At 36.2% G+C, this 27,682-nt stretch overlaps 1 protein-coding gene across 4 annotated transcripts; it reads left to right on the top strand.

The window, feature by feature from the left end:
- muskelin (muskelin 1) lies at positions 1-25,970 on the top strand. 4 transcript variants are annotated; one of them, XM_045754051.2, is made up of 16 exons: positions 1-129; positions 2,277-2,346; positions 2,688-2,830; positions 4,089-4,188; positions 6,478-6,576; positions 6,863-7,055; positions 8,670-8,815; positions 9,179-9,289; positions 11,028-11,141; positions 11,872-12,044; positions 13,530-13,710; positions 16,561-16,758; positions 19,150-19,229; positions 21,144-21,255; positions 22,828-22,967; positions 25,543-25,969. In XM_045754051.2, exons 1-16 carry the CDS (start codon positions 44-46, stop codon positions 25,865-25,867), a joined length of 2,271 nt encoding a protein of 756 aa, XP_045610007.1. In that variant the 5' UTR covers positions 1-43; the 3' UTR covers positions 25,868-25,969. The 4 variants fall into 4 exon arrangements, with proteins under 4 accessions (XP_045610007.1, XP_045610006.1, XP_069190054.1 ...); XM_045754050.2 differs by having other exon boundaries at positions 11,872-12,056; positions 25,543-25,968; XM_069333953.1 differs by lacking the exon at positions 1-129 and adding an exon at positions 144-337 and having other exon boundaries at positions 25,543-25,970.
- The last annotated feature ends 1,712 nt before the right edge of the window (positions 25,971-27,682 follow it).

Below are 27,682 nucleotides of genomic sequence, written 5' to 3'. Positions count from 1 at the left end.
TCGAACGCCACCATGGAACAGCTGTTTGAGAACCACAACAACAATGGCAGAGGCTCCTGGTGACAACACTCAACCTCTCAAGTATTCAATCCATAAGTTCTCCACTTACTCTTCCAATTATGTCCCAGAGTGAGTATGGAAGGAGGAGGGAGATGGCTAGTGTGAGGGGGACCAGGAGGAGGGGCACAGGGCCCCAGGTAGAGGTGCCCGTGGCCCCCAAGAGTGCTCGGGCATTTACAACTCTTCCAATTTCTTCTCTTTTATTACCTAAAATCTTCAGTGAAATTCTGCGGTCATCGGTCTTCAGATGTCTTAGAGAATATGCTGTGTTAACAAGGTTTATAAGGCAGCCTAGCAGGCTGTTGCTGTTCCGTCTTGTGCATCAATGTCTTAACAATTCCGGATGTCTTGTTAGTGGTTCACAAATCTTAAGATTTATAATATATCCATTGTGGCAGTAATGTTAGGGCCACATGCCTTGTCTGCCACTATGGTATTTATATGTAGTGAATTACTCTCTTCTGTGTAGGAGAGAGGTGCCGGAGTTGACTTGATTTTCTGTTCTTCGCCAAACCTATTCTATCCATTGCCTGTCCTCGCCTGATTGAATGCACCAGTCCTGAAAATCAGATTAATAAACGTTTGTTAGGTGTACAGGTAAGGTAGACCAATTGAGGTTTACAGGTAGTCGTGTGAACTCTAAAATCTTGACACAATATAAAGAGGTTTCGGTGCTATATAGCCATCCTGGCTTAATGTTTTATTTTTATCTTTCTAATTTAAAAATGATTAGGTTTTGAAGGACATGCACAAATTATTAATTTAGCCAATAGTGACATCAGTTTTGTTATAGAGCTTTTGTAATAAAATTAATGTACCTGTATTATGCTGTAGTTCCATTAAATATCTTGGGTTAGAAGGATTTGTTTTATTGACAGTAGAGAAAAGTTTTACTACAATTCACTCTAACTCTAACTTATTTCAAATACTAAACTAGCCAACCCAAGTTAACTGGTTGATCAAATCTAGAGAAGTATGGCTAGATGGAGGGATTAAGTTGAAAATAGGTTACACATCTTAAAGATTCATCAATAAAGATTACACATCTTAAAGCCGTATGTGAATTCTCAGTCTTGATTGCAATGGGGATTTTCATTTCTTTATTCAACAGTTTTGTTAATATTGTTTCAGATTGTGATTGTTATCAACAGAATTTTGTTAGCCATTATTCTCTACTGGTATGTTTACCATGACTTGAACTTTGTATTTTCAACTTTCTGATTTACATGTCTTGATTTATGGGAGGAAAGCTTTCCTGGAAAAATCTTTTGCCGAGTAAATCTGCACAAATTAAACTTAGATTGTGGTTTTATATTAAAATAGTTGTTTCAGAGATCTTTCAAAGTTTTTCTCACCCCCCTCCACTATATCAATAAAACATGTAATTGAATATTATAACTAAAGAAATATCCTGGACTACAACAGACTGTACAAGTAGATTCAAGTAGAATACAACTACATGTATTACCTGTACCAATAACACATGTGTAGATGCTGCCTTTTGTTATTTCATGAGTAAATCTTTGAATGCAGCAAGTATTGTAGACTGTTATGTACAGGTATCATGATGCAAAAAAAAAAAATCTGAAAGTGCCCAAGATGCAAGAAATTTCTACACAACTCTGGTCTGGCCTCGTCGAGGACCAGGCCATGGGGACGTTGAGCCCCAAAATCATCGCAGGGTAACCCCAAGGTAATCAGACCCCAGGCCTGGGCTCTCGGTGAAGAACAACTCCCAGAACTCATTACAAGTACAAAATACATCTCCCTGCATTTCAAATTTTGGTGTTAAAATCTATATCTCGTGTGAGAGGTTCACATTATCTAAATTCGTACTTATTTAGGCTTAATATAATTGTACTGTATATGTGAAATGTGTTTTTGCATTACTGTACTTCTTTTTTTACTTGGTCACCATTCAGACTTTAATAATACATAATTTGTCATTATTTCTTAATTAAAAAATGTTATTAATTATTCATTATAACTTACTTTACATTAAGTTACTGATAGTAAAATCTACAGCTATCTGTTCTATGTTCTATCATATGTATGGAAGAGAGTAGCACTTACTGATGCTCATAGGCAAAATTGACTTAACTGCTGTTTATATTTTTAAGGCTTAGATTTTCTTTTATTTATATTAGTCTTAAATGTTAAGCTTTGTAAAAGTGAAATATAAAACTCGACCTCATGCTGTATATAATTTTTTACAGAAATATTCTTGAAGATAAGCCAAACGATCAAGCATCTCGGTGGTCGTCTGATTCCAATAACCCTCCGCAGGTAATTCGTATATGCATTAATATTAAAGCATTAAAATGAATTTGACTGTACCAAGATAGCATAGCCTAGTCATGCACAAATGTTTAACATGTGCAAAAAATATAAATTTGGGATTCAGTTATATTTGTGATTTGGTTAAGTAACTTATATTATTATGAAAAAAGAAACTGATGAAATTCTTCAGTGCATAATTTACATCGTGCACAAAACATTTTGGAATGTGTTCATTTTTTAATGCATTATTAGTCAAATAATTATGCTTTTAATACTGTATGTTTAATTCATTTTTAATTTTTTTGGTATACTACACATTTCTACATATATTTGCATCTTTTCTTCAGTTCCTTACCCTGAAGCTTGAGAGGCCTGCTGTTCTGAAAACCATAGCTTTCGGCAAATATGAAAAAACTCACGTATGCAATATCAAGAAATTTCGAGTATATGGTGGACTCTCGGATGACAACATGATACTTTTATTGGAAAGGTACAATTAATTTGTCATTTTTTTTTGGTGTAGCTGTTGCTTTCATTTAAATTACAGTATTTAAATGCAACAAAATATTTACAAATAATTTTTTAATGCGTATATGACTCGAAGGGGGGGGGGGGGCATCCAAGTTTATTGGTGCTGTAGAACAATAGTTACCACATGATGATATTTAGTGTGGAAGCAATTATGGTAGATTGGGTGTTAGTCTGAATAAAATTTGTCTTCCATTTCTGATATTTTTTCTTGCTCGAGTTATTTCTCATACTGTACCATGAGGTTGGAAAAGTGGCTCATATGATAATGACATATATATACAAATAGGAAACATTTACTTCAGAGTGGTTCAACACTTCAAACGTTATAAACTAGACACCACTTAAAAAGTTCATGGGCTACCGATATAGATTATATGAAATAAAATTATAGCATACTTATGGAATAAATGTGACTCTTTCAATCTTTTGTTTTTCCTAACAAAACTAACTTTCATGTTAATGACTCATAAGTAATGCAAATTGAACTTAAAAAGATATACTGTATATTTAAATATAACTGACATATATACTGTGTGTATAAAGAATAGAAATACAAAATCAATGGTTTGTTTGCACTCAGTATTTTTGAAGTAATATCATTTTTTGAGCTAGTTACTAGTTAGTTATCACGCCACCACCTGGTGATTGATTGATGACGATTATGCCACCCAAAAGGTGGCACGGGGATGAATACCCCCCCTAAGTGGTAGATTTTTGAAGTGAATGTGAACTTTGGTTGTGCACCACCTGGTGTCATCTGAGACTAAATAGTCACGAAGAGTTATCACCTCTCTCTCCCCATCTTCGAATGTACAGGCTTCACCATCCCAGCTTGTGAGGAATCACGTTAAGCTAAATGACTTGCGTTTATCCCAAAACATTGGTTTAATTTACATTCGAGTCAATATTTTAACATTTATCTTTTCCTGTACATGTTTACATTCTGTTGTGTGTCATGAGTTTTTACCAACAGGCTTTGCAGAGTTATCTTTTCAATGCTGATTGAATTAGGGTTTTAGCTGTGGTTATTTTCTTAAGTTGACTCTTTTGGAGTTTTGTGGGATCTTGTTTTGGAATTAATACTGGGCTCACTTGATTGAGTTAATTGAGTCATCATTCAATTATTGTTTACTTGCTTGCAAACAATGGATACAAATTAATCTAGAAATTTAAAGACTGTTTATAATTACGTAATGGAGACATCTTTCACTTTGCAGCGGTTTAAAAAATGACACAGTTCCCGAGACATTCCTATTAAAACATACTGTCTCAGGGCACCAGTTTCCCGTCCGATTTGTGAAGATTGTCCCGCTTCAGGTAAGTGAAAGACAGCGTTTTCAGAAGAGCCTTATTTCTGATAAGTTTATCATAGTGGCATTAACACTTTCGCGCTATCTGGACGCGCCGGCGCGTTCGGTTTCGTCTAACGTAAACGCATAGTGGACATAAAGTTATGTCTACTTTCAAAATATTTGTATAAAATTCAATTTTTATCCGATTTACTTTGGGTTTGTTTCAAACTGCTTGCTATGAGGCTCTCTTTCCCACCACTAGGCTGCATGGTACAATAAGTTCATGAAAGGTGTGGATAACTTCGATCAAATGGTATTTTGTCCCAAACGGGTTGCAGGTGGGTGACTTTAGCCGTTTATACTGGTAATTCTTCCCCCATATCATGTATTATATGCATATGTCTGTTTAGGGAATTTTATTCCAATCAATATACAACCAAAAATAACTGTGTGCAACAAGTATAATCTTGACAAACATAACAAAAGTAAAAATATTTCGTGTGTGTTTGACGCTCACTGATATGTTCCAGCGTTGTTTTATATTTGTCGCTATTCTAACTTACGCTTTGTTGATATTTTTTACCTATGGGCACATAGAACATTCTATTGCGAACACATTGACATAAAAATGAATGACGTACATAGAAAATTAATGTCATGAGAGTGAAATAAGTATAAACTTTCAAAGCGCCGTGCGTCGTCCCGTCACCGATACCGGGTAACAATTTCACCACTTCCCACACTCTTGCGGGCGGGCTGCATCATTATTCTACGCTTATATTCATATCACCGTGTTGGGAATTTCATTGCGAGTTCATTGATACCAAAATTAACGCTGTAGAACAAGTGTGGAGGTGATTACAATCCCAAGAGTAAAAACATTTTGTTGCCGATGGGCGCTCACGGCGAGTCATCTACGTAGTTATTTATTTGGTGCTGGTATCCCTATATGTTTCGTGACTTATTTTACTAATGTTCTTCTAGAGAATTTTATTGCGAACACGTTGGTACCAAAATGAAATACGTAGCATGAGAACTAAGGTCAGAAGAGTAAAAAGAGTATACACATTTTTGTTTTTACGCTTAAGCGATAAAAACGCAGCGCGCACATTCGGTTGGCTGAGTGACCTTTGCGGAGAGCGCGAAAGTGTTAATAAAGGTAAAGACCCTTGACTCAATGTTAGTTCCAATTTCTTTATATGGCTTGGTTTTTATCTTGGCCCCTTGAGATAATGCTTCATCTCATTTGTATCATGCAGTCTAAATTAATTACCGGTATATACACATTAACATTAGCCTGACCAAGATATTGAATGTTATAGTTTCATAAGTTAACCCTCATAGGTAACTAACATAAATATATACATATATTGGTGTATACAGTACTGGCAGCCGGTTTTCATTTAGACATGTTTCATTGAATATGACTGCATACGGGTCTTGGTAGTACAGTCGGGTTCGTTCTCGACGCACAATCGAGAATTCCAAGTTTGAATCTCGGGCGGGACAGAAATGGTTGGGTACATATCCTTTTGCCTAATGTCTCTGTTCACCTAGTAGTGAGTGGGTACTCAGAAGTTAGTCAACTTGTTGTGGGATTGTCTCCTGGGCAGGGTCAGTAATTCGGCCTTGCAGGGGGGGGGGGGGGCGGGGACTTGATAAAAGCCAACTATGAATGAATACACTCTGGCTTCCTGTCTCCTGATACAATGAATTATAATATGAATTATATTCCATGTTAATTATTCTCTTGTTTAGGGCTTCTATTCCTCTGACTTGTGCTCTTCCATCTTGGTTTAACTGGAAGAGGATTTCTACAAGTGTAATATTTGTTCGAGGTTGACTAAAAGAATAAAAATTAACTATAGAATGTTATAAATTTACACTTTGTTGTAAATTTACACATTGTTTTGAGTCTAGAAGGTTCATTCTCAAGTGAGGAGACAGGATTAATTGATTGATGAAGATTAAGCCACCCAAGAGGTGGCACGGGCATGAATAGCCCTGTACCACGTGAAGGACACAGGTTGTTGTTGTGTTTCTGGTTAGCCTAAAAGGTTGTATTTTTTATGGAGTGGCAAATTAAATGAATGGGCTGGCCAGGTTATAATTACGTGATGAAATTTAACCGTTGTTTATCTGATATGGTAGATAATTTTATTTATCTGATATGATAGACTTTTAAAAGGTAATTTTTTTAACTAGGACAACCTGGTGAGTGTGCTTTGTTCTTGTTATTTGCCAGAGAAATATATTTAAGTTGATAAAGGGCTCTATATGCCAGCACCGTTATATATAAATCTTCACTTTTCAGTCTTGGGGATCAACATTCAACTTCAGCATCTGGCATGTGGGGCTTCGTGGTTGTGATGACTGGGCTGTGGTGCAGAAGTGTATCAACTGGTATACAACAGTAAGTACTCTACATTTTGTGTTTTTGTATTACCTTTTTCTTCTTCATTGTCATATTTCTCTTTCTTTCTCCTTATTTGTATTATCTTTTTGCACACAGAGAACTTTACCATATTTTGCAAGTTGATACAATACATATAGGTGAAATTGTCATAAATGGTAGCACATTATTTTCAAAAAACCATCTAGAAGTGTAAATTATATTCGGTTTTAATAATTAACAACATAGTGTGTGTAGGTAGTGGGAAATATACGGGACTATTTTTTCACTTCTGTCTTCTTTTTAGTACCGGGAAAGAGAAGCTATTCGGCTGTGTCTGAAACATTTCCGTCAACATAACTACTCTGAAGCATTTGAATCCTTAGAAAAACGAACTCGGGTTACTTTAGAAGATCCTCGTTTGACACAACTACATAAGCTGCTCGTGGAACAGGGAGACTTTGATGCATGTGAAGAACTTATTAGCCAGGCTGCCCAAGGTATGTACTGCCTCATGTGGTGTTCATACTCGAAAAACAATGAGAGTTCCATTGGAGTACTGCAGGTTACTGGTTTGATCAATGATCAAATTGTTTGTGATTTTGTGATCAGAGATTCATTTGTGAATAACAATCGCCATACTATATGGGTATTAAATAATTTTGTCAAAGTTTCCACTCTGATCATTAAAACTTTGTTTAACCTGTGCAAGTGTATTGGTCTTTGTATATCAAATACTTCGGTGTCTATATATGATAAAGCTTACCTCGGTAAGCAAGATGTTCTGTCAGAGAAATTCATTTCCATAGATAGGGTACAGTTTTTTTTATGGATGATAATAGTCCAACATATATAGTATATCAGTATCAAGTATATTCATTATCTCACTTTGTCTTGTAGCCACTCATTTTCATTGCCTCTGGTACTGTTGTATATTTTTCATAGCACTATGAAAGTCATGCATGATATGTAAGTGTGGGAATATGCAATGTAATGCATTTGTGTAGAGTTTAGTCTCGCCTATTTTGAATATCTAGTTGAAATCATGAGTGATTTTCAGTATCTTATTCAAAGCATTACTTGTATACAAAATAATAAAATCAATACAAATATGTTACCCACTTAGTAGTACAGTACATTAGATTATCAAAAGTCTGGACTTCTGTTCTAGATTCCTGGATTTTGAGAAATTTTACATTTTTATTATTGGTTTATCCGTTTTGGGAGGGTTTCTATGGAAAATTATAGAATACATTTTTCTGGGAGATACCCCTATATGGCTTCCTGAACTTAGTTCTGGTTCCACCACGCCTTAGCTCAACACACCTGGTCTTTGTGACCAGTCTGTTGCTTACTGAAAGGCAGGACCAGAATATGGCTCACTCTACAAGCCAATAGAAGCAGAGGATCAGAGCTCAACCACAAAACTGGGAAAATCCACCAGAAAGCATAGGCACAACAAAGCAACTGCGTGAATGAAATTAGGCAACCCCGAGATTTTCCCCACTGCTGTTGGGTAAATATCACATGATCCACCAGCCTGCCACCAGATGGCAGTCCAAGTCATCTGAGGTGTTGGCCAGCCTGCCCCCCTTCACTCTGGAGTCACCTGTGGCAAAACCCCACAGGCCTATGGGGAAGAAAGAAATAGGGTGGGGAATGGACCACGGGAGATCCTCCAAATACATTTGAACTTGTATAGGCAATTCTCACTCCCTGTTACATGTATTTATTTATGCAAAGAGGGCAACTATTTGATTGATGACCAAACATGTAGAACTCTTAGCCCATTATTTGAGTGTTGTTTCTGACATTTAGCTTTTGAAGGTTTAATGTTGTTAAGCCAAATATTTGGTATTTTTGCATATGCTAAGACCCCTGAATGGAGTTGATAACAGTGAGTGGTTTATTTTAAGATAACATACAAACTTAAAAGTACAGTATCTCAAATTTGTCAAAGATAAACTTATTTTGGACAAAATCTTTGTACTGTATATATGTCTGTATGTCTGCATATGCAAGTACAATATACTCAAAAGTGCTCATGTTAACATGGGCTTGTTATGTGTGACAATTATAATTAATAGGTAACCATTAATTTGTATTCCATACAGAGGGGTTGTTTCAACAGTACATTAGCCAGCAGGAGTACAAACCTCAATGGACACCCATCATTCCCTCTCCTGGAGGGTCTGCCAGTAGCCGTCAGCGGCCGGGTATGAGGGGAGGTCACCAGATGTGTATCGACACCAATACACAGGTGCGAACCTTTTTGTTTTTCCATATGGCATATTCAATTCAAATGAATTAACAGTAGTAATGCTGCTACTTTTACAAGACATTGTTCTTTCTCATGATTACTTTCCTGTTTTCCTTTTATTCTGAGTGTGTAAATATCCTCCGGATATAATTTTTTGAGTGTTGTATGCCATACTTTCCTGTTTAAATTACTAACTGTGTCTTCATGAATATCCATGAAAGAAATTAATTTTGCTTTTGCTATTTTTTTGGAGGAATAAAATATTAAGCGTTTAAATTATTACCGTGCACTTGCAATACAATACAGCGGCAGATTTGTTCGTTTACAGAATGTTGATTTAGGCATGTTTATTTTTTTCTTCAGACTATATACCTGTTTGGTGGATGGGATGGCATGCAGGACCTTAGTGATTTATGGTCTTATCACATACCATCTCAGGAGTGGACTTGTATTACCAGAGACACTAATGCTGAGGTACAGTACTCTGTGTGGTAGTAATTTTATTTATTGCACCACTTGGCGATCTGTTACCCACTTGTTAAACCTCTACCACACACAACACCATATGGCACTACCATACACACTTGTAACACCATGTGACAATTTGCCCCACACACTTGTAACACCTATTTATCTACCCCCTCCCCCACACATATAAAATGCTACTTGGTGATCTACCACACAATACCTCTTGGTGATCGACTACACACTTGCAGGACCTTTTGGTGGTCTACCACACACAATACATCCTGGCGAGCTGATTAGCAAAATTGCAATGCCATTTTATCTGCTACACATTTGCTATATTCAGTTGGCCATACCAACACATTCACATGCAGAATTCACGTCCACATCCGGTACTCAGTCAAATCAGCAAGTCAGCCATGTCAGTGAGTTCATTCAGTTTTTCAGGTTTGTCACAATTGGGGATCTTAAGTTTTATCCCCAGGTTGGGGAGAAATGGTTGGGCACATTTCCTTTCATCTAATACCTCTGTTCACCTAACATATTTTGGTAGCAGTCTTTCTTGTACATATTTGTTGTTGAGAATATGACCTAAAGGGTAAGATTAATGATTCTAACACGAATCTTCTCAATATTTTGTATGTTTATTTTGCACTTTCGAGGGAAGTTGAAAAATTAACTCTCCAGTTAATAAACAGAGTGGTAGACTGTTGGAACAAGCTAAGTGAGGTGGTGGTGGAGTCCAAAACTGTCAGTAGATTCAAAGTGACAAAGAGTACTGGGAAGACGGGACCACATGAGCATAGCTCTCATCCTGTAACTACACTTAGGTAATTACACACACACATACACATATATATACAACTATATATATATACACACACCCATATATACATATATATATACACACACACACATGCTTCCTGTTTGTGATAACTGGAATTATTAAATTATTGTAAGTCAGACAAGTAAGACAGTCTAATCAGTCAAATTAGTAAATCAAGTTGCAATCATTAAGGTAAATTGGTAAAATTTATAAATCAATCAAGTCAGTTGGTGTGTATCTGCTAAACCAATCAGTTAATCAAGTTAATTAGTTTATCGCTTAATTTTTTTTAATAGTCAGTCAAATCAGTTAATCAGTATCGGTCAGCCAGGAAGACAGACAGATAAACAAAGACAGTCAGGTTTACGCAGGTCAGTTAAGTTGTATGACTTAATATAAATGTATTGCCTGATGGACGGAGCTATGTTGCACTTGTCCCAGACCTGTAAAGAGTGTACAGACTCTACCACTAGACCACCGCTAACTTGTAAAAGTCATACAACCGGATTTCTACTGAAATCGCTGGAAAGTCTGGTGGCCTCTTCTGAAGCTAGTCCAGGTTTTATATATATGACCCGCAAGCAGTAGGGACCTCCAGACTTCCTGTGATTTCAGTAGAAATCCGGTTGTATGACTTTTACGAGTCAGCGGTGGCCTAGTGGTAGAGTATGCGGCTGGCAATGCCAAGGTCGTAGGATCGCGCCCACCTCATTGCCCTAGTGAATTTTCTAATTGATATATATATATCTATCACATTAATGTGATATCTGTGTGTTAACAAAATGAGTTTTAAATATATCTATATTTTGTGGCTGAACCCACAAAGCCAAGTTAAAAATATTGTACTGTACTTAAAATGTTTTTTTTACTTCATGCTGTCTTGTCTAAACATACAATAAATCTCCTAAAACGTTGACATAGGGTGGTCCTAGTGCTCGTTCCTGTCACAAGATGTGTCTGGATCCTGAGCGGCGGCAGATTTTTACTCTTGGTCGCTATTTGGACTCTGCCCTACGGCTTCCAGAGAACCTTAAAGTAAGTTTACACCAAAAATCTATTGGAAATCTGTGCCTCGGTTAATTAATTCAAATGAGTTCATTATTTTACCAAAATTACAGTACTGTATTTATGAGACAATAATATATTTACTTATCCTGACAATAGACTTCATAGCCACATGTCATTTTTAGCAGGTGCTGAATTTTAGGCTTTTATTTTCAAGTAGTTATGGATGTGTTTATGTGACTTGACCATTGTTTATTCAACCATTTATTCTATATATTCCCAAAAAATTATTGTGGGAATAATTGACATTTTGATAAGGCACATCAACTTAACCCTTAAACTGCTAAGATATTTACAAGTTCTACATTGTGTTGCTCATGAAAATAAGGTATTGGAGACCCATTGTGACCAATCACATATTGAAATTTAAGCACAGGAGGAAATTCCAGGTAGCAATTGGAGCTGTGTAGAGGTTAAAAATGAAATCTTTATTATCCTATTCATATATTTCAAAGATGAAAATTTATAACAAAAAACTTGTGAATTTTAGTTAAAAAGAAAGTTATATATTAATGAAAATACAGTAATAAATAAAATAGACAATTTTTCATTGCTGAATACACATTACTATACAGAATCACAAAATTTATTCTAAAATTCAATATACATGTACTATATAATAGTGGAAGATTTCTTCCAGGCTTTGTGGTGCAAGTCAGGTTTAATCTCATTCATTGCATTTTGTTTTCCTTGCCCCCAGAGTGACTTTTATATGTATGACATTGAGAACAACAAGTGGACCCAAGTTACTGAAGACACGGCAGCTTTGGGAGGCCCACGACTTATCTTTGACCATCAGATGGTGATGGATGTTGATAAACGGATTATTTATGTCTTCGGTGGACGTGTTCTCACCCCCTCAAGATGGGAGGGGTGCGTTGGGGGGTACATAAATGTTGTTTTATATATGTATGCTTGTTTAGATTTCATACATAAAGTACTAATAATTATATTTGTTTCTCTTCTGTCTTAAGTTCTGTCTCTTATATTACATTACATTATATATATATATATATATATATATATATATATAATGTATGTATGTATGTATGTATGTATGTATGTATGTATGTATGTATGTATGTATGTATGTATGTGTGTGTGTGTGTGTGTGTGTGTGTGTGTACTCACCTAGTTGTACTCACCTAGTTGTGTTTGCGGGGGTTGAGCTCTGGCTCTTTGGTCCCGCCTCTCAACCGTCAATCAACAGGTGTACAGATTCCTGAGCCTATCGGGCTCTGTCATATCTACATTTGAAACTGTGTATGGAGTCAACCTCCACCACATCACTCCCTAATGCATTCCATTTGTCAACCACTCTGACACTAAAAAAGTTCTTTCTAATATCTCTGTGGCTCATTTGGGCACTCAGTTTCCACCTGTGTCCCCTTGTGCGTGTTCCCCTTGTGTTAAATAGACTGTCTTTATCTACCCTATCAATTCCCTTCAGAATCTTGAATGTGGTGATCATGTCCCCCCTAACTCTTCTGTCTTCCAGCGAAGTGAGGTTTAATTTCCGTAGTCTCTCCTCGTAGCTCATACCTCTCAGCTCGGGTTCTAGTCTGGTGGCAAACCTTTGAACCTTTTCCAGTTTAGTCTTATCCTTGACTAGATATGGACTCCATGCTGGGGCTGCATACTCCAGGATTGGCCTGACATATGTGGTATACAAAGTTCTGAATGATTCTTTACACAAGTTTCTGAATGCCGTTCGTATGCTGGCCAGCCTGGCATATGCCGCTGATGTTATCCGCTTGATATGTGCTGCAGGAGACAGGTCTGGCGTGATATCAACCCCCAAGTCTTTTTCCTTCTCTGACTCCTGAAGAATTTCCTCTCCCAGATGATAGCTTGTATCTGGCCTCCTGCTCCCTACACCTATCTTCATTACATTACATTTGGTTGGGTTAAACTCTAACAACCATTTGTTTGACCATTCCTTCAGCTGTGTGTGTGTGTGTGTGTGTGTGTGTGTGTGATATATTTAATGATAACTGCAGTGTGTGTGTGTGATATATTTAATGATAACTGCATTATTTATTTCTATATAACATATTCTTCCACTTTTGAGTATTTCCACTCAAAGATTTCCTCTTTGCTTCTATAGTTGCTTGGGTCAAATATCTGTTTCTTAGCAAAACATGCTTTCTAACCTAAGATGTTGCTCTTATAAATATGTTTTAATAATCAAGTTGTATATGCTCAGATATTTGTTCTTGATTCAGTTTTCTTGTACAGTATTACTTCATACGATGAATGAACTCATGAATATGATTTGTGTGTGTGTGTGTGTGTGTGAACGAAAATCCAGTTCATGTAGTTTTAACCTATGATCCTTCACTATGTTTCATCCTATAGGCTAGGGCTGGATGAACTACGCAGCAGTAACTACACTCCCAGTGAAGCTATTTTCTCGGGTCTTTATGCCTACCACGTAGCCACAAACACCTGGACCAAACTGAGAGATGATTGTTCTGGCAACTCTTCTGGTCCTCAAGACATCAAATCACGCATTGGCCACTCTATGCTGTTTCATAGTGTAGGTTTACAGGGTATATTGCATTATTTGTCATTTACTAATTGTTGCTTCAAATGGACTTTTTGCATTGATGTCCCATGTTTTAAGCTTACATTGCCATTTTGAGTGTCAAAACCATTAGACAAGTATACAGCCTATGTTGTGAATGATAAGCTTTATTATGGAATCTAACATTGGTGGTGAAGATATCTTTCACCTCAGGAGTTGTCACACTATATGCATCCTAATATGGTTCATAAGAAAGGCTAAGTTTAAAATTAAAATGTTGATGTAAAGAATACCACTTTTTTTTTTTTTTTTTTTTTGAGATATATACAAGAGTTGTTACATTCTTGTACAGCCACTAGTACGCGTAGCGTTTTTTGCCCGAAACGCTACGCGTACTAGTGGCTGTACAAGAATGTAACAACTCTTGTATATATCTCAAAAAAAAAAAAAAAAAATACAGTAATTGCAACATTCTTGATCCTGATGTGCAGTTTAACAACAATATAAAATGTGATACTGTACAATGCTGAAGCTTGGAAGTCATGGAGATATGTTTGTATTGTATTAAGTATCACATTTTTCTTGGAGAAAATGGGTGGGCATATATCAGCTTTTGAACATGGAAACCTACAAGTGCTTCATTAAGGGATAATTAAATAATGTAGTGTGGAGTCAGCTCAGTGAAATTATAAGTTTAGTTTCAGTTGTACTCTCATAGGTAAGACTAGAATTATTTATATTAAATGAGATTATTTCACATGCTATATATAGTATACTATAATACAAACTATACCTATGAACAGTCAAGATAAGAGAGTTACTTAATGAATTACTCTATTTCCAATATTAACCTAAACTAATCAACATAACCCATCATGATCTTATCCTAATCAAACCAAACCTTGTTTAACTCATCTAGAAAGTTTGGAAAAGTATGGTGTCTAGGAGCTAGCAGGAAATAGAAGGACTAGAACAGATCCGGTAAGAATATTGAGCCTCAAACATGACCCTTGAAACTGTCTGCTATGGTGCTGGGCTTCAAATGACAACCAAATCAGAAAAGACACCAACATAGACAAGGGATGGCAGGGGCTAGAAACTACTGGAATGAATGTCAGGTCACTTCATACTATCAAGAAAATGCCTAAAGATGGTGATGAAGGCTGTCTTCATACAAGCACCAGTAGATCTGGGCTAAAAACCACTGACATAAAGATTGATGGAGAGCCTGGAAATACCCCACAAAACTTCCAGAGACCAATCTTATACATGAGTAGAAGGCTCAGAAAGGAAGAAGTTAGGTCAAATAGTAAACAGGGGTTGAGAATCTGAGTAGAATCAGTCACATGGAAGTTAATGGAGGCAAACAGCCCACAAATCTCTCTAACTTTGCCAATACAGGCAACAGTATCTGAACTAGAGGAAACCAATAAGTTGTCTTCCACTTGGTTCATTTGAGACAGTGTGTTCAATGTAAAAATATCATGATTGGAAAACAAAGCCACATTAGCAGAAGTTTGTGATTCCACATAGATGCAAACATATCCACATTAGGCATGCAAAAAGGTATACATTTTCTACTTAAGGAGGCCTTGTCAACCTCCCATTATCATCCTCTTCAGATGGAAATGGAAGAGGTCATCCATAAGACGTTACTTATCCTCATGAAAGTGAATTGCCAAGAGGAAAAAAAGCTGTGAAGTCAGATGAGGTGTTATGGCCACAGTAAAATACAACAATAGAAGAGACAAAAAACCCTCCACAATTCAAACAGAGAACTACGGGAACATTCGGAGTGAAGCCTTGCGGAAGTGCCCCCTGGGAGAGAAAGAGAGAGATGCTTTCAAAGTAATGCATACAGCATCTTTCTCCCAGCATATGAAGATGCATCATCTCCAAACATAAATGACCCAAAAAATATTTGGTAGCAGTTGGAAACAGCTCAACAAATAGCACTGGGTGCGTCAATAAATAGCACGCGACAAAACCAGCTGTCAAACAAAGGAAGTGGTTCATCACTTTCAGCCAAAACCAACTCATAGGGAAACTATGCAGGCAAAATTGAGACTCCTAATGAGCCGCTCGAAAACCTGACGCGAAAGTTGATGCTTCTAAAACACTAACCGGATGTGGGAAGCCAACTGATCCTTGTGTATATTTGGCAGATAGACTGGGTCACCCCTTGTATCCCAGATGAACCCTAGTTTTACAGGTTCATATGCCACCAAGCTCCTTGGGTGTGTTATTGTGTTAGTTTTCTGGTTTTCGAATGATGTACCCCAGATCCATGAATATGTTACTCGGTTTTCCTTGGGGATTTTTTTTTTTACCCTGGGACACCAGGGAGCTTTGCCTTCTTCTCTTAGCATCACATCTTGCATTTTTATATTAGTTATTTATCTATATTGATGTAGAAAGAAGCAAAAAAAGTAATTTAATAATATTTATTCAATAAATTTTTAAAGTAAAGCATAATTTGCTTCTTGAGCAAGCAGTCAAGTGTTTTAACTTAGCACTAGGTTGTGGGGACTGGGAAGTAGAGGACATAATATCTGCCCACTCATGAGATATTGTATTTGAATCACAATGCATCAATTTGATAGTCTGAATTCCTGCCCCACTCACCCTCCACAAACTCTCATATACACATTGACCAATTTTTAAGTTTCTTGTACTTTCTTGTACTGTACCTCTTTCGAATTTTGAAAAATTTTGCCTATAGCAAAATCCTTCCTGATTTTAAGGCTTCCATATGTGGAAATTATGGATTTTTGTGGTTATTCTGTACAGTATATCCATTTTAAAGGTTTATGTAATATAGTATATTCATATTTAAAACAGGCATATTATTTTCTTCTGCAGGGAAGTCGTCAGCTCTTCATTTTGGCTGGTCAGCGAAATAAGGAATACCTGACAGACTTTTTCATGTACAATATAGACACAGATACAGTAAGTTACATAAGTGATGGAACACGTAAGGACTCCTCATCTGTGCCTGCTGCTGGCTTTACTCAAAAGGCGACCATAGATCCTCACCTTAATGAGATACATGTTTTATCGGTTAGTTATTTCTCAATTGTATTTACTATATAACTTTGTTTCTAGGGGCCCATATGAAAATATCCCTGCAAAAAAAAAAAGTGTAATCCCTTTGGTATGTGTTAAAATGTAAATTCGTGAAACTCATGTTGATGTAGCTCTAGTTAGAAGAAAACCCAGATAAAAAGAAATGTAACCAGAGGTCTGCAAGGAATGAAAGTACCGACTCTCATGAACAGATGTGTGATGATGGCATGATATAAACATGAAAGGTCAAGCAGTAGAGCAGTTGGAATAGAGAAGTATATGTATTGCAGAGAATAAGTCGCAAGCATTGCATACATATAAACTGAAAGTAAATCGACAAAGTTTTGGCCCATCCTGGACCATTAAAAAGTTTTCAAGTGTTTTGTTTGGAGAATAGAGAAAAAGAATTAAAAATATGCAAAAATGTGAGAGTCCAAAAATCAATGAGTCACAAGATTTTAGAATGTGTACCAAGATGCTTTGCTCAGTTTAAATGAATGATTGATGAAGTGCATGTAGTAAGAGTGCAGGAAGAGGGGATGAATGTCAGGAAGATGGAGGAATGTGGTGAGTTAGTGTACAAGTTCATAAGGCTTGAGGGGCTAGGTCGACAATTTCTCAACCTTCCTCAAACACTCATAATTTTTGTGCATAGTGTACGTGATAAATACTCCAACTTTTCATAATGGATCAATATCATAACATGAACAGGAAAAAATACAAGAATGTTTTGTTTTAAAAACTGAAAATTTCACAATTTCAAATTAAGCTGACGAATTTAATATTTCACCAATTTTTATTTTATTCATTATGGGTTCTGAATGGCATATAATATTCATTTTCCTTAATATAAATTTGAGAGTATAGTTTACTGTAAAAAAAAAAGTTAGTGTGGACTTCAAAATATGCACAAAATTTAGACGCAAAAATTTACAACTTCCAAAGTTATGGGTTTATGAATAAATGCCATTATGGAAACCTTGGAACTAAAAACTATGCACATAATATATAAAAATGTTGAGAATCAGTCTGAAACTGGATTTTTGACATCGTCTCAAAGTTGAAATTCCAGTTTTAGAGAAAATTGAAGTTATTATCGACATTGTCGTTATTATCGAAGTTATCAACAACGAATATGGTAGTTCTAATTCATGAATGTTCTTGTATGTTCTAATAAACATTGCTTGGCATTCATACTTGAATATGTGAAAGTTGCAGGTCAATATGTGTTGAAATGGAGTCAAGAAAAAATACCCCCACTCTTCCCATAAAATAAAAACTAAATATTTTGGGATGAGGATAATGGGTTAATAAGGATAATAAGTATACTTTATATAAGTGAGGCCCGCATCTGGTCCCCCATTTATTAATATAACCTAAATATACAAAAAAAAATAGTTTTAAAATCTGTAAATAACTCAGTCAAAAAAAATTAAGAGTGACAAGTTCTGCCACCTGTGGCTGATTTACGTGTTGACCAATTTCATTCTATCTTCACATCCTTAGTGATGGATATGTATTCTCCAAGATTTAGAAGCCACAACAAAATCAGATGAGAAACAAAGGAGAGGAAAAAAAATCCCATTAAAAATAAGAGTGTTGGACATTGGTGGAAATAACAGACATTGGCATAGGGCAATGTATTTATATGATATATAACAAAATACAGTATTGTAACATACAGTACTTACTCATTATTATTTGTGTTATGTAATACTTGGCAATGATAGAAAGGTACCAACTGCTTATCCACTTTGTGAAGCCTTCTTACTACAGTACTATTCTTCTTTTGTGCGTCGGACAGGTGCCTGCATCTCTTTATTACTTCATTATCTCACGGTTCCATTTAACAGGAGCTGTTCTCCTTATCATCAATTTTCTTTTTTTTTAATCATATAAAATCCATTTCTTAACATATTGGGATGAAACTTTCACAATGCTAATGGCAAATAATTGGAGCTGCGTTTAACATTTTCAAGAAATTTTCATATAATTTAAATATTTTTTGAACTCCCGGCCCCCTTAAGCAAGAACAATGCATGGGATCAGGTAATTGACAAGGCATTGATTTTAAGAAGAGAGTGAATCTATTTGTTTCGTAGTATATATGTATAATAATAATATATAATAATGGTATTCATTAAATATACATAAGAAGATATTACAGTGGAGCACCATACACTTTGTGAAGCAGTGATTCTACTGGAGTATGTTGCGGATTGTTTAGCTATGATGCTCTATTGTGGATAATATAATGAATAATGGACGGCTATTTTTAATATTTGTAATTTTCTTTTTTCCATATTGGCCCCCATTTTTTTTACTGGGTGATGCTTCTGGAGTACTGTAATGATGATATAATTGGTTTTATTAACATTTTTTCAGGGCCTTAGTAAGGACAAGGATAAAAGAGATGAAAATGTTCGGAATTCATTCTGGGTGTATGATATATCTCAAAATAAATGGTAAGTTTTGCAATTGCTAAATGCATTCTGAGAGTTATTTGGTAGATATTAACACCTCCCTAATAGGAAACTCCTAAGAGGGAATAAGGAGTTGAGGTTATCGATAGATTGTTTTTAATAAAAGTACAAACTTGTCATAATTAAAAATGTAAGCCATTTTTAATACTTGCAATCCAGTGATGCTATAGTGTTCATTCCAAAAATTTATGCTTGTATTTTGACAATTAAAAAATGTGTCATTAACTCTATAAGTGAATTTTGTATCATGATGCACACTGTTCAGATTTCATGCTTCACGTGGGGGGGGGGGGGAGCTCAGCAGGCAGGCCGTGCCGTGGGCAGGTCCTCGGCAGGCCGTGCCATGGGCAGGTCCTCAGCAGGCCGTGCCGTGGGCAGGTCCTCAGCAGGCCGTGCCGTGGGCAGGTCCTCAGCAGGCCATGCCGTGGACAGGTCCTCGGCAGGCCATTCCATGGACAGATCCTCGGTAGGCCATGCCGTGGGCAGGTCCTCGGCAGGCCATGCCATGGGCAGGTCCTCGGCAGGCCATGCCATGGGCAGGTCCTCAGCATGCCATGCCATGGACAGGTCCTCGGTAGGCCATGCCGTGGGCAGGTCCTCAGCAGGCCATGCCGTGGGCAGGTCCTCAGTAGGCCATGCTGTGAACAGGTCGTGCTCTTAAGTACCCTGTTGAACTCTGTGGGTGTTGTTGCCCATACTGTACCTTCTCATGTATTTGTAGTAATTTCTTTTGGAATCTAGTGGTACAGTAACTTTGTTACAATATTAAGTGAATATTGCATATAACCCTCCCCAAGGAGCAGCTGTTGTGAAAAGAACATATGTTATTGATGAAGTTACATACAGCTGCATTTGTTGTGAAAACTTGGGGAAGATAAGTTGATTATGTAATAATATATTAATTTTTTAACTAAAAGAAAGACATGACAAGCTATTGCAGGCGATGAGTCACAATTACGTGGCTAAAGTATGTTGACCAGACCACACACTAGAAGGTAGAAGGACGACTATGTTTCGGTCCGTCCTGGACCAATCTGGACAATCGACTTGAGAATGGTCCAGGACAGACCGAAACGTCGTCATCCCTTCACCTTCTAGTGTGTGGTCTGGTCAACATGACAAGCTATTGAACAAACTGAAAATGATTACTCTTTTAAACATTCATGTGCAGCAATTTGCCAGTTCATTATACCGGATTCACTTCAGAGAGTGGCATGCCAGAAAATCCTAACTGTGAATTAATATAAAAAGTTTATTTAAAGCCAAATGCCTGCATTAATTATTGGGCTTTATGAATTACTGTATTTGTAATTTTTTGCTGAAATATTCATTGCTAGTAGATAGGTTTAAAATCTTAAAAAAAAAAGGCATCTTGCTTTATGTAATGGGTTATTGATGCAATTTCACTAAAGAAAATACATAATGTAACATTTTGGGAGGCTACTGATAATGGAAAAGTTTTCATAATTGCAGTTCATTGGCAGATAAGAGCTGTGGAGTGAAAGATTTCTAGGAGATACTGTATAGTTTGGCTAAAGGACACTGCACAGTGGTGTAAGAATAAGCATGTTAATATACCCAAAGTGGATGGTTTAGCTGAAGCTGATTCTGCATCTTGAAAGAAAACAAGAATGTTTAATCTTAACCCTTGTGCATTCCCTCATTTCTTCATTTAGCACTAAACCACTGTGTATAGTAGGGCAGGCCGAGGCTTAGGACTCTCACAGGAATATCTCTTAAAAGAAAGAGAGTATCAGCAAGTACTATAAATGGTTATTCTTGGAGTTAAAATATTGTGTAAGTAGTAGGAACACAAAGTAAATAAAATTATACAAATCTGAAGCAAATTATATATAATGAAATTATTCCAAGTTTAATCATGTTTTCTTTCTTCAGGTCATGTATATATCGCAATGAGCAGACCGGGGAGTCATATTGGAGCAAAATGCAACATGTAGAGCCCTGTCCTCGATTCGCTCACCAACTAGTCTATGATGATACAAAAAAGGTCAGTGCTGTTTGTTGATGGGATGACTAATTTTGTGTAAATATCATATTTACACAAACTTGTTCCTTTAAGATTTCCTTCTCCTCGCCTCTCTTTTGCCTATTTATTGCCTTCGCCTCCTTCCCTCATCACAATCGACTTGAGAATGGTCCAGGAGGGACCAAAACGTCGTCATCGCTTCACTTTCGAGTGTGTGGTTTGGTCAACATATTTCAGCCACGTTATTGTGATTCCTCGTCTACATGTAAATATCACAGATATAATGACCAAACCACACATCAGAAAATGAAGACATGACGATTTTTTATTACATGACTTGATAATGGTGCAGGATGGACTGAATTGTCACTGTTTCTTAATATTCTGATGTGTGGTTTGGTCATCGTATCTTCAGCCACATTATTGTGACCCATCGTCATCATAGATATATGCAGCTGAAGTTTGTGAATATTTTTTTTTTTTTAACCCTGAAAATGAGGCTGTCATCAAAATTTTCATCTTGCCTATGTAAGGGAATGTTCACCTTGGATGGTTTTATATTTTATTTATTACATTACAAGATGTAGTGTTTGCAACCCGTTCTCGCAAATTCGTAAAGTCAATATTGACTTATTAACTACGTGCATAGGTGATATACTAAACATAATAGATACCCTTAAAAAGATTCATAGAAAACACCAACCTTACCTAACCTTGTTAGTATCTTAAGATAAGCATCTTATTGCTTCGTAATTACAATTATTACTTAACCTATACCTATTATAGGTTAGGTAATAATTGTAATTACGAAGCAATAAGATGCTTATCTTAACATACTAAGTAGGTTAGGTAAGGTCGGTGTTTTCTATGAATCTTTTTAAGGGTATCTATTATGTTAAGTATGTCACCTATGCACATATTTAATAAGTCAATATTGACTTATTAAATTTGCGAGAACGGGTTGGTGTTTGTGTTGAATAACTCAATTTATGTATATAAAATTGGCAAAAGCAATGATTGCGTTCTCTATATAGGTCTACAATGTAATAAATATGTACACCTATTGTACTCAAATCTGTTCCTGACATAACTCAAAGAAGTGCTTTGTAACCCATTGTTTTGCTGCATTTCTGTTGGGGAATGTTGTCCATGATTCCCTCATCGCTGTTACAAAACGATTGCAGAAATTTTTCATGATCCTTGATTAACTTTAGTACATCCACATTTAGTTATTATAACTATATTAATATTATTGGTGTATAAACCAGGTAGTAATAATCATCAAATGACAATAATTGCAGAGGCCCAGCTGATTAACAAATAACAATAATTGCATGTCTAGAGTTAAAAAAATGGTGTTTATGAGAATTTTCATTCATTCAGTTTAATAAGGAGAATTCTTCAAATTATCTCTGAAAGGTTTATATAAACAGAGGTTTTATACCGACACTTAAAGATTCATCATAAGATCAATAAAAAATGGTAATCCAAGTGAAATTTGGCTAAAATTCAATATTTTAAAACTGGATAAGTTTTTCCTTCATATTTATCTATTTATGAAATGCATAGTTTCATTCGTATATTTTTTCCTAGGTTCACTACTTATTTGGCGGTAACCCAGGTAAAGCTTCTCTTCCCAAGATGCGACTGGATGATTTTTGGTCACTGAGACTATGTCGTCCCTCAACTCAACAGCTTTTGCACACTTGCGTCCTCCTTATCCGGAAACATAGGTAAGTGTGTATTCTAGCTTGCTAAAATTGGTTACGTAAAGCTTTGTCTCTGACTTATCCGGTTTCATGGCCCCTGGTAAAATAATGTTTGTCCACTTCATTAGCTATGTTTAATTAATCCTCTTCATGTTGTGAGTAGAGATGTTTATAGAATGCTGCAACACATATGGTGCTAGTTTATATTAACAGCATAATATTATGATACAAAATAGTATACAGTGTATATGGATGCATGATTTGTGTTGTCATGTAGTGAATGTAGAATAAAGGTGAAGTATGACGTTTACTAACATAACTGGCTAAGCACCCTAAACAAATGAAACAAGAAAAACTCGTTCAAAGTTTTGCTTCTTTTAAAATGCCATATCTCGGTAACCAGAAATGAATTTCAGGTGATTTCTAGTTTTAATTGTAGCTTAACCACTGCACTGGGCCACCTGACATAACACTGGGTATGGCGGTGTGCCACCCGACTCAGGAGCGATGTTAGGATATCATAAGATTCAAAACGCATACGCGGAACGTTGGTTACGAGATGGGTGCCTGAGACCTCCATTGAGTGGCAGCCATCTTGATAAAATTCCCAGCATGCCCCAGGGCCATGGGTTGGCTCAGTTCTGAGTGAGCAACCAATCTCCTGTTGGATGCGGTGTCGAAAGATCGCTCTCCGTTGATGAAATTCAGATCTTATGGTTTGAAGAAGTTAAGAATAGTGATATTGATGAAGCAAGGCACGATAAAGACTTAACACAAGTGTCGGATACAAGTGATAAAGCACAGATGAGGATACAGATACAGAGAGCATATCCAGTACAGGGTGAGCGCCTGGTATGTTGCGGCCTCCCGGGCCATCTCCCTCGCCATTATTATCACCATTTGTGTCATCTCCAATTTTTGAAGAAAGTGATACTATAGATGAATTGTTTTCTGGGTTGTGGTGATACTTTTGATACAAGTAGCATAGTTTAGTCAGTGTGTTAGTGGCTTCCATGGTGGTGGTGGTCATGCCAGCACAAGGAGCATGGGTGAATTTACAAAGGAGGGCTGTGATAATTTTGCTCCACACAAAAGCACAATTTGATGATATTGAAGTTGGTGTTGAACCCACTTTACCATATACAGGTGAAGATGAGTGAAATTGAATATTTTATGGCTTATTTTGATGAGCCATTCATACCTTGCGATGATATCGAGGCTTAGCGTCCCCGCGGCCCGGTCCTCTACCAGGCCTCCTAGTCACCTAGGTTCATGCAAAATCATCTTGACAAAACTAACAGGTTTGCAATGCAACTGCAACTTATTGCAGATGGTTTATTACATCCTTCACGTATGACACGATGGAAGGACACCACTGTGGCTAAATTGTGTGTTCTTAGCTCTGTGTCTTCCTATTAAACATTCCATGAAACACTTAGTACAGGATTATTGGAAAAATATTTGCGCTGTTCCAAGCCGTATTCAACAACTACATGTCATGAGACAGGTTCCTGATATTTCTAAGGTGCCTACACTTTGAAAACATTATAAATGTTGATAAAAATTATCAACTTTGGAAAGTGCCAAAAGTGTTCAGCGATACCAGACAAAAAGTTTGCGATTACTTTGTACCAGGACAGAATTTTGTCATTATCTTTTCCTAGATCTTTTTAAGACTACCTTACACTTCACAAGCTTGACTACATACCACCTACAGGAACTAAAGCCAAAGGTGTATGTGAGTGCATTGTTTGCAAGTGCACAGAACAAAGAAACAGGAAGTGGAAATTTGTGTGTACCTGGTGCATCATGTGCAAAGTCGCGCTGTGTACCATGGACTGCTGTTTTGATTATCACTCACTTCCGAAGTACTGAATGTGTAATACAGTGTATGACTATGTAAATAGTGTGTGAGAGTGTACATAGTTTAAATACATTGAATATTGAACAAGTAATATTGCGACAATAAAAAAAAATTGTGGACACATTATTGACACAGGTATCACAGTTCCTTGGAACATTATGAACATTCTACTGTGTACCTATTGTAAAGGACACACATGTGCATCAGATATGATAAAAGAAGTAATTAGAAAGCATTGAAAATGCATTGGAAAAAATTCATGAAAATATATTTATGGCAACTCGCGAGTCTTGAATCGCCCGCACGACCGCCTCTGAAAGCTTTCTGTATGGGCGAACACGTATTGGTGACGTCACATCGCATCTTCTCCACGTCACCACAACCAGAGTAAGTTTTTTTTTTTTTAATGTACATGTTCAGGGAAGGGATTTTAACAATTTACAAAAAAAAAAAAATTGGGGAGGACGCTTCAATTTCCGTGCACCACCAGAATGTGGTGAGGTGCACAAACCGCGCAGCACGGAGGTTAAAGTATGTTTCAATATTAGTACAGTAAAGTTAAATTGATAAAAGTCAAATTAAATAAGTCAAATTAGGACAAATTTAATTTTGTTTTATCAGCTTTCAAATGGTGTTTTGAATAAGAGAATGAAATTCTATTGTATATATTGTATTATTATTATATTAGTTTCTACAGCTGTCTTGAGTAATCACCTTTGTTACTTTTTCTCCCAGGTTTAGTGAATTAGCTCGGGATAACTCGGTACTGGCGCTGAAGTACCTTCAGACGAAACTTCATAATGCCGTTGACCATACTGACCCACAACAAGTGCAGGAATTCCAAGCACTTGCCACAACGCTCTTTCAACCCCACGAGGATTCAATATATGGTCAAGCACATTCTTTATCAGAGGATGAAGACAGCAGCTCAAATTTATTTGGCACCGACCTAGGATGGCAACATAGTTCTCGTTCACAATTATTTGATCAACTAACTCAATTTTTCCCTGAGCACATGACACAGCCCAGAGGGAATCTAGTAGATCTCATACCTTACTGATCTTCATCACTTGATACGCTATATCTTGGAAAAGTAGTAATCACAGCCTTGGCATATTCCTTTTATATACAGTATATATATATATATATATATATATATATATATATATATATATATATATATATATATATATATATATATATATATATATATATATATATATATAATATATATATATATAATATATATATATAATATATATAATATACAGTATATAACAACCAAAAATAGAATTCCTGCCCTGTAGACCAGTATTCACTGTGGCCTGTTAATACTAGATTGTTTTTTTTTATCTGCAATATTTTCTTTTTAATACATATTAAAAAGTAAAAAGTCCTCAGAATATTGAGCTTCTGTAAGTTGCCTTCAACTAATATATTAGTGCAAATCTAGTTTCTTTGTAGAGTACTGTAAAGTAAATACAGTACTTTCAAAACCAGTCAGTTTATATATTGGTCGTTTTAAATTTTCTTCAGTACTATATAATAAATAATTTTGTTTACTTTAAAATTTGCTTATTTTGGTTGAACTTTTCATTTATGTAATTATTATCTGCTTGATTATGTGGGTAAGTGTATTCCCTCTCAGACTCATGCGTGCACGCGTGCGCGCGCACACACACATCCACATATACATACACATATACATACATATATACATTCACTCTTAAATACTTTTGTAATAGTTAGAATGTAAATACTTAATTTTTAATGTGAGATGTTTACACTTTTTTCTAGTTGACCCATGATATTTTTTCACATTTACCTAGCATGTGGCATGTTTATTTCTTGGAGTGAGTACACAAGTCCTTTTCATCTACAAATCCCTTCACTAAACTATCACACAGAAAGAGGCTATATGTGGCAAAGAGGTGCTAGACTTAGACAGTTAATGATTAAATTTAGTAGTAACTTCATTTGCCATTGAAGGCAAATGAAGAAATAAAACTATTGAAGGATAGTTTTATATTTAATGACGCGGCAAACAAGAAATGACGATGAAGTGAACTTAACACAAGGACGTATTTTATTTCTGGTTTTCACTAGTGCAGATAGGTCAGCCATACTGCTCGTGTGTGTGTGTGTGTGTACATGTGTGTGTGCGTGCGTGTGTGTAGTGTTTTTACCAGTATGGATTACTGCTGCAGTAGATGGACCAGCCACGTTTGACTGTACAGTTGTTCCTGCAGTAAGTGGGCTTGTCATGCCGATTTCCTGTGCTCCTTCAGCGCAGGTGCAAGTTGCCTTATTGTTGGACCAGAGTAGGAATTTCTGGTAGCAATTGAAAATATAGTCATAACAAAAAAAGCTATCTTTACAAAATGAAAATATTTTGGTCATTCACTGATAAAAGGGTTTAAAGTTCAAACACCATTTTACTTTTTATAATACTGTTTCTATAATTTTGGGAGGAAATTGAAATTGGAAAATAAATACGGTATTGTGTATATCAAAATTTTGATTAGTTTAATAACTCGTAGCAAAATATTAAGAAAAGTGTCATCACCACCTATCATATTACTCATACTTATTGTGTTAATATTATGAAGATATTCATGTTAAAGTGGATAAGTTGATGATGATAATACTCGCATTATAGCTAGCTTAATATCCAATGACATATGTAGTTTTAGTGTATTACTAATGTGAAACTATTTAATTATTCTGAAGAAAATTCGTGCATTTTTATTATTTTTCTTGAATGATGAGCCAAGAAGTTTCGTGCATGTTCAGAAATTTATCTTGTGCCACTTCTACTTATGAAGTTTTTTTTTTTTTACTATGAAGGCACTTCTTAACATGGCAAGTTATCTCT

This window comes from Procambarus clarkii, chromosome 30 (genome assembly GCF_040958095.1).
Source record: "Procambarus clarkii isolate CNS0578487 chromosome 30, FALCON_Pclarkii_2.0, whole genome shotgun sequence".
Lineage (NCBI taxonomy): Eukaryota > Metazoa > Arthropoda > Malacostraca > Decapoda > Cambaridae > Procambarus > Procambarus clarkii.
This window is presented reverse-complemented; position numbering and strand designations above follow the sequence as displayed.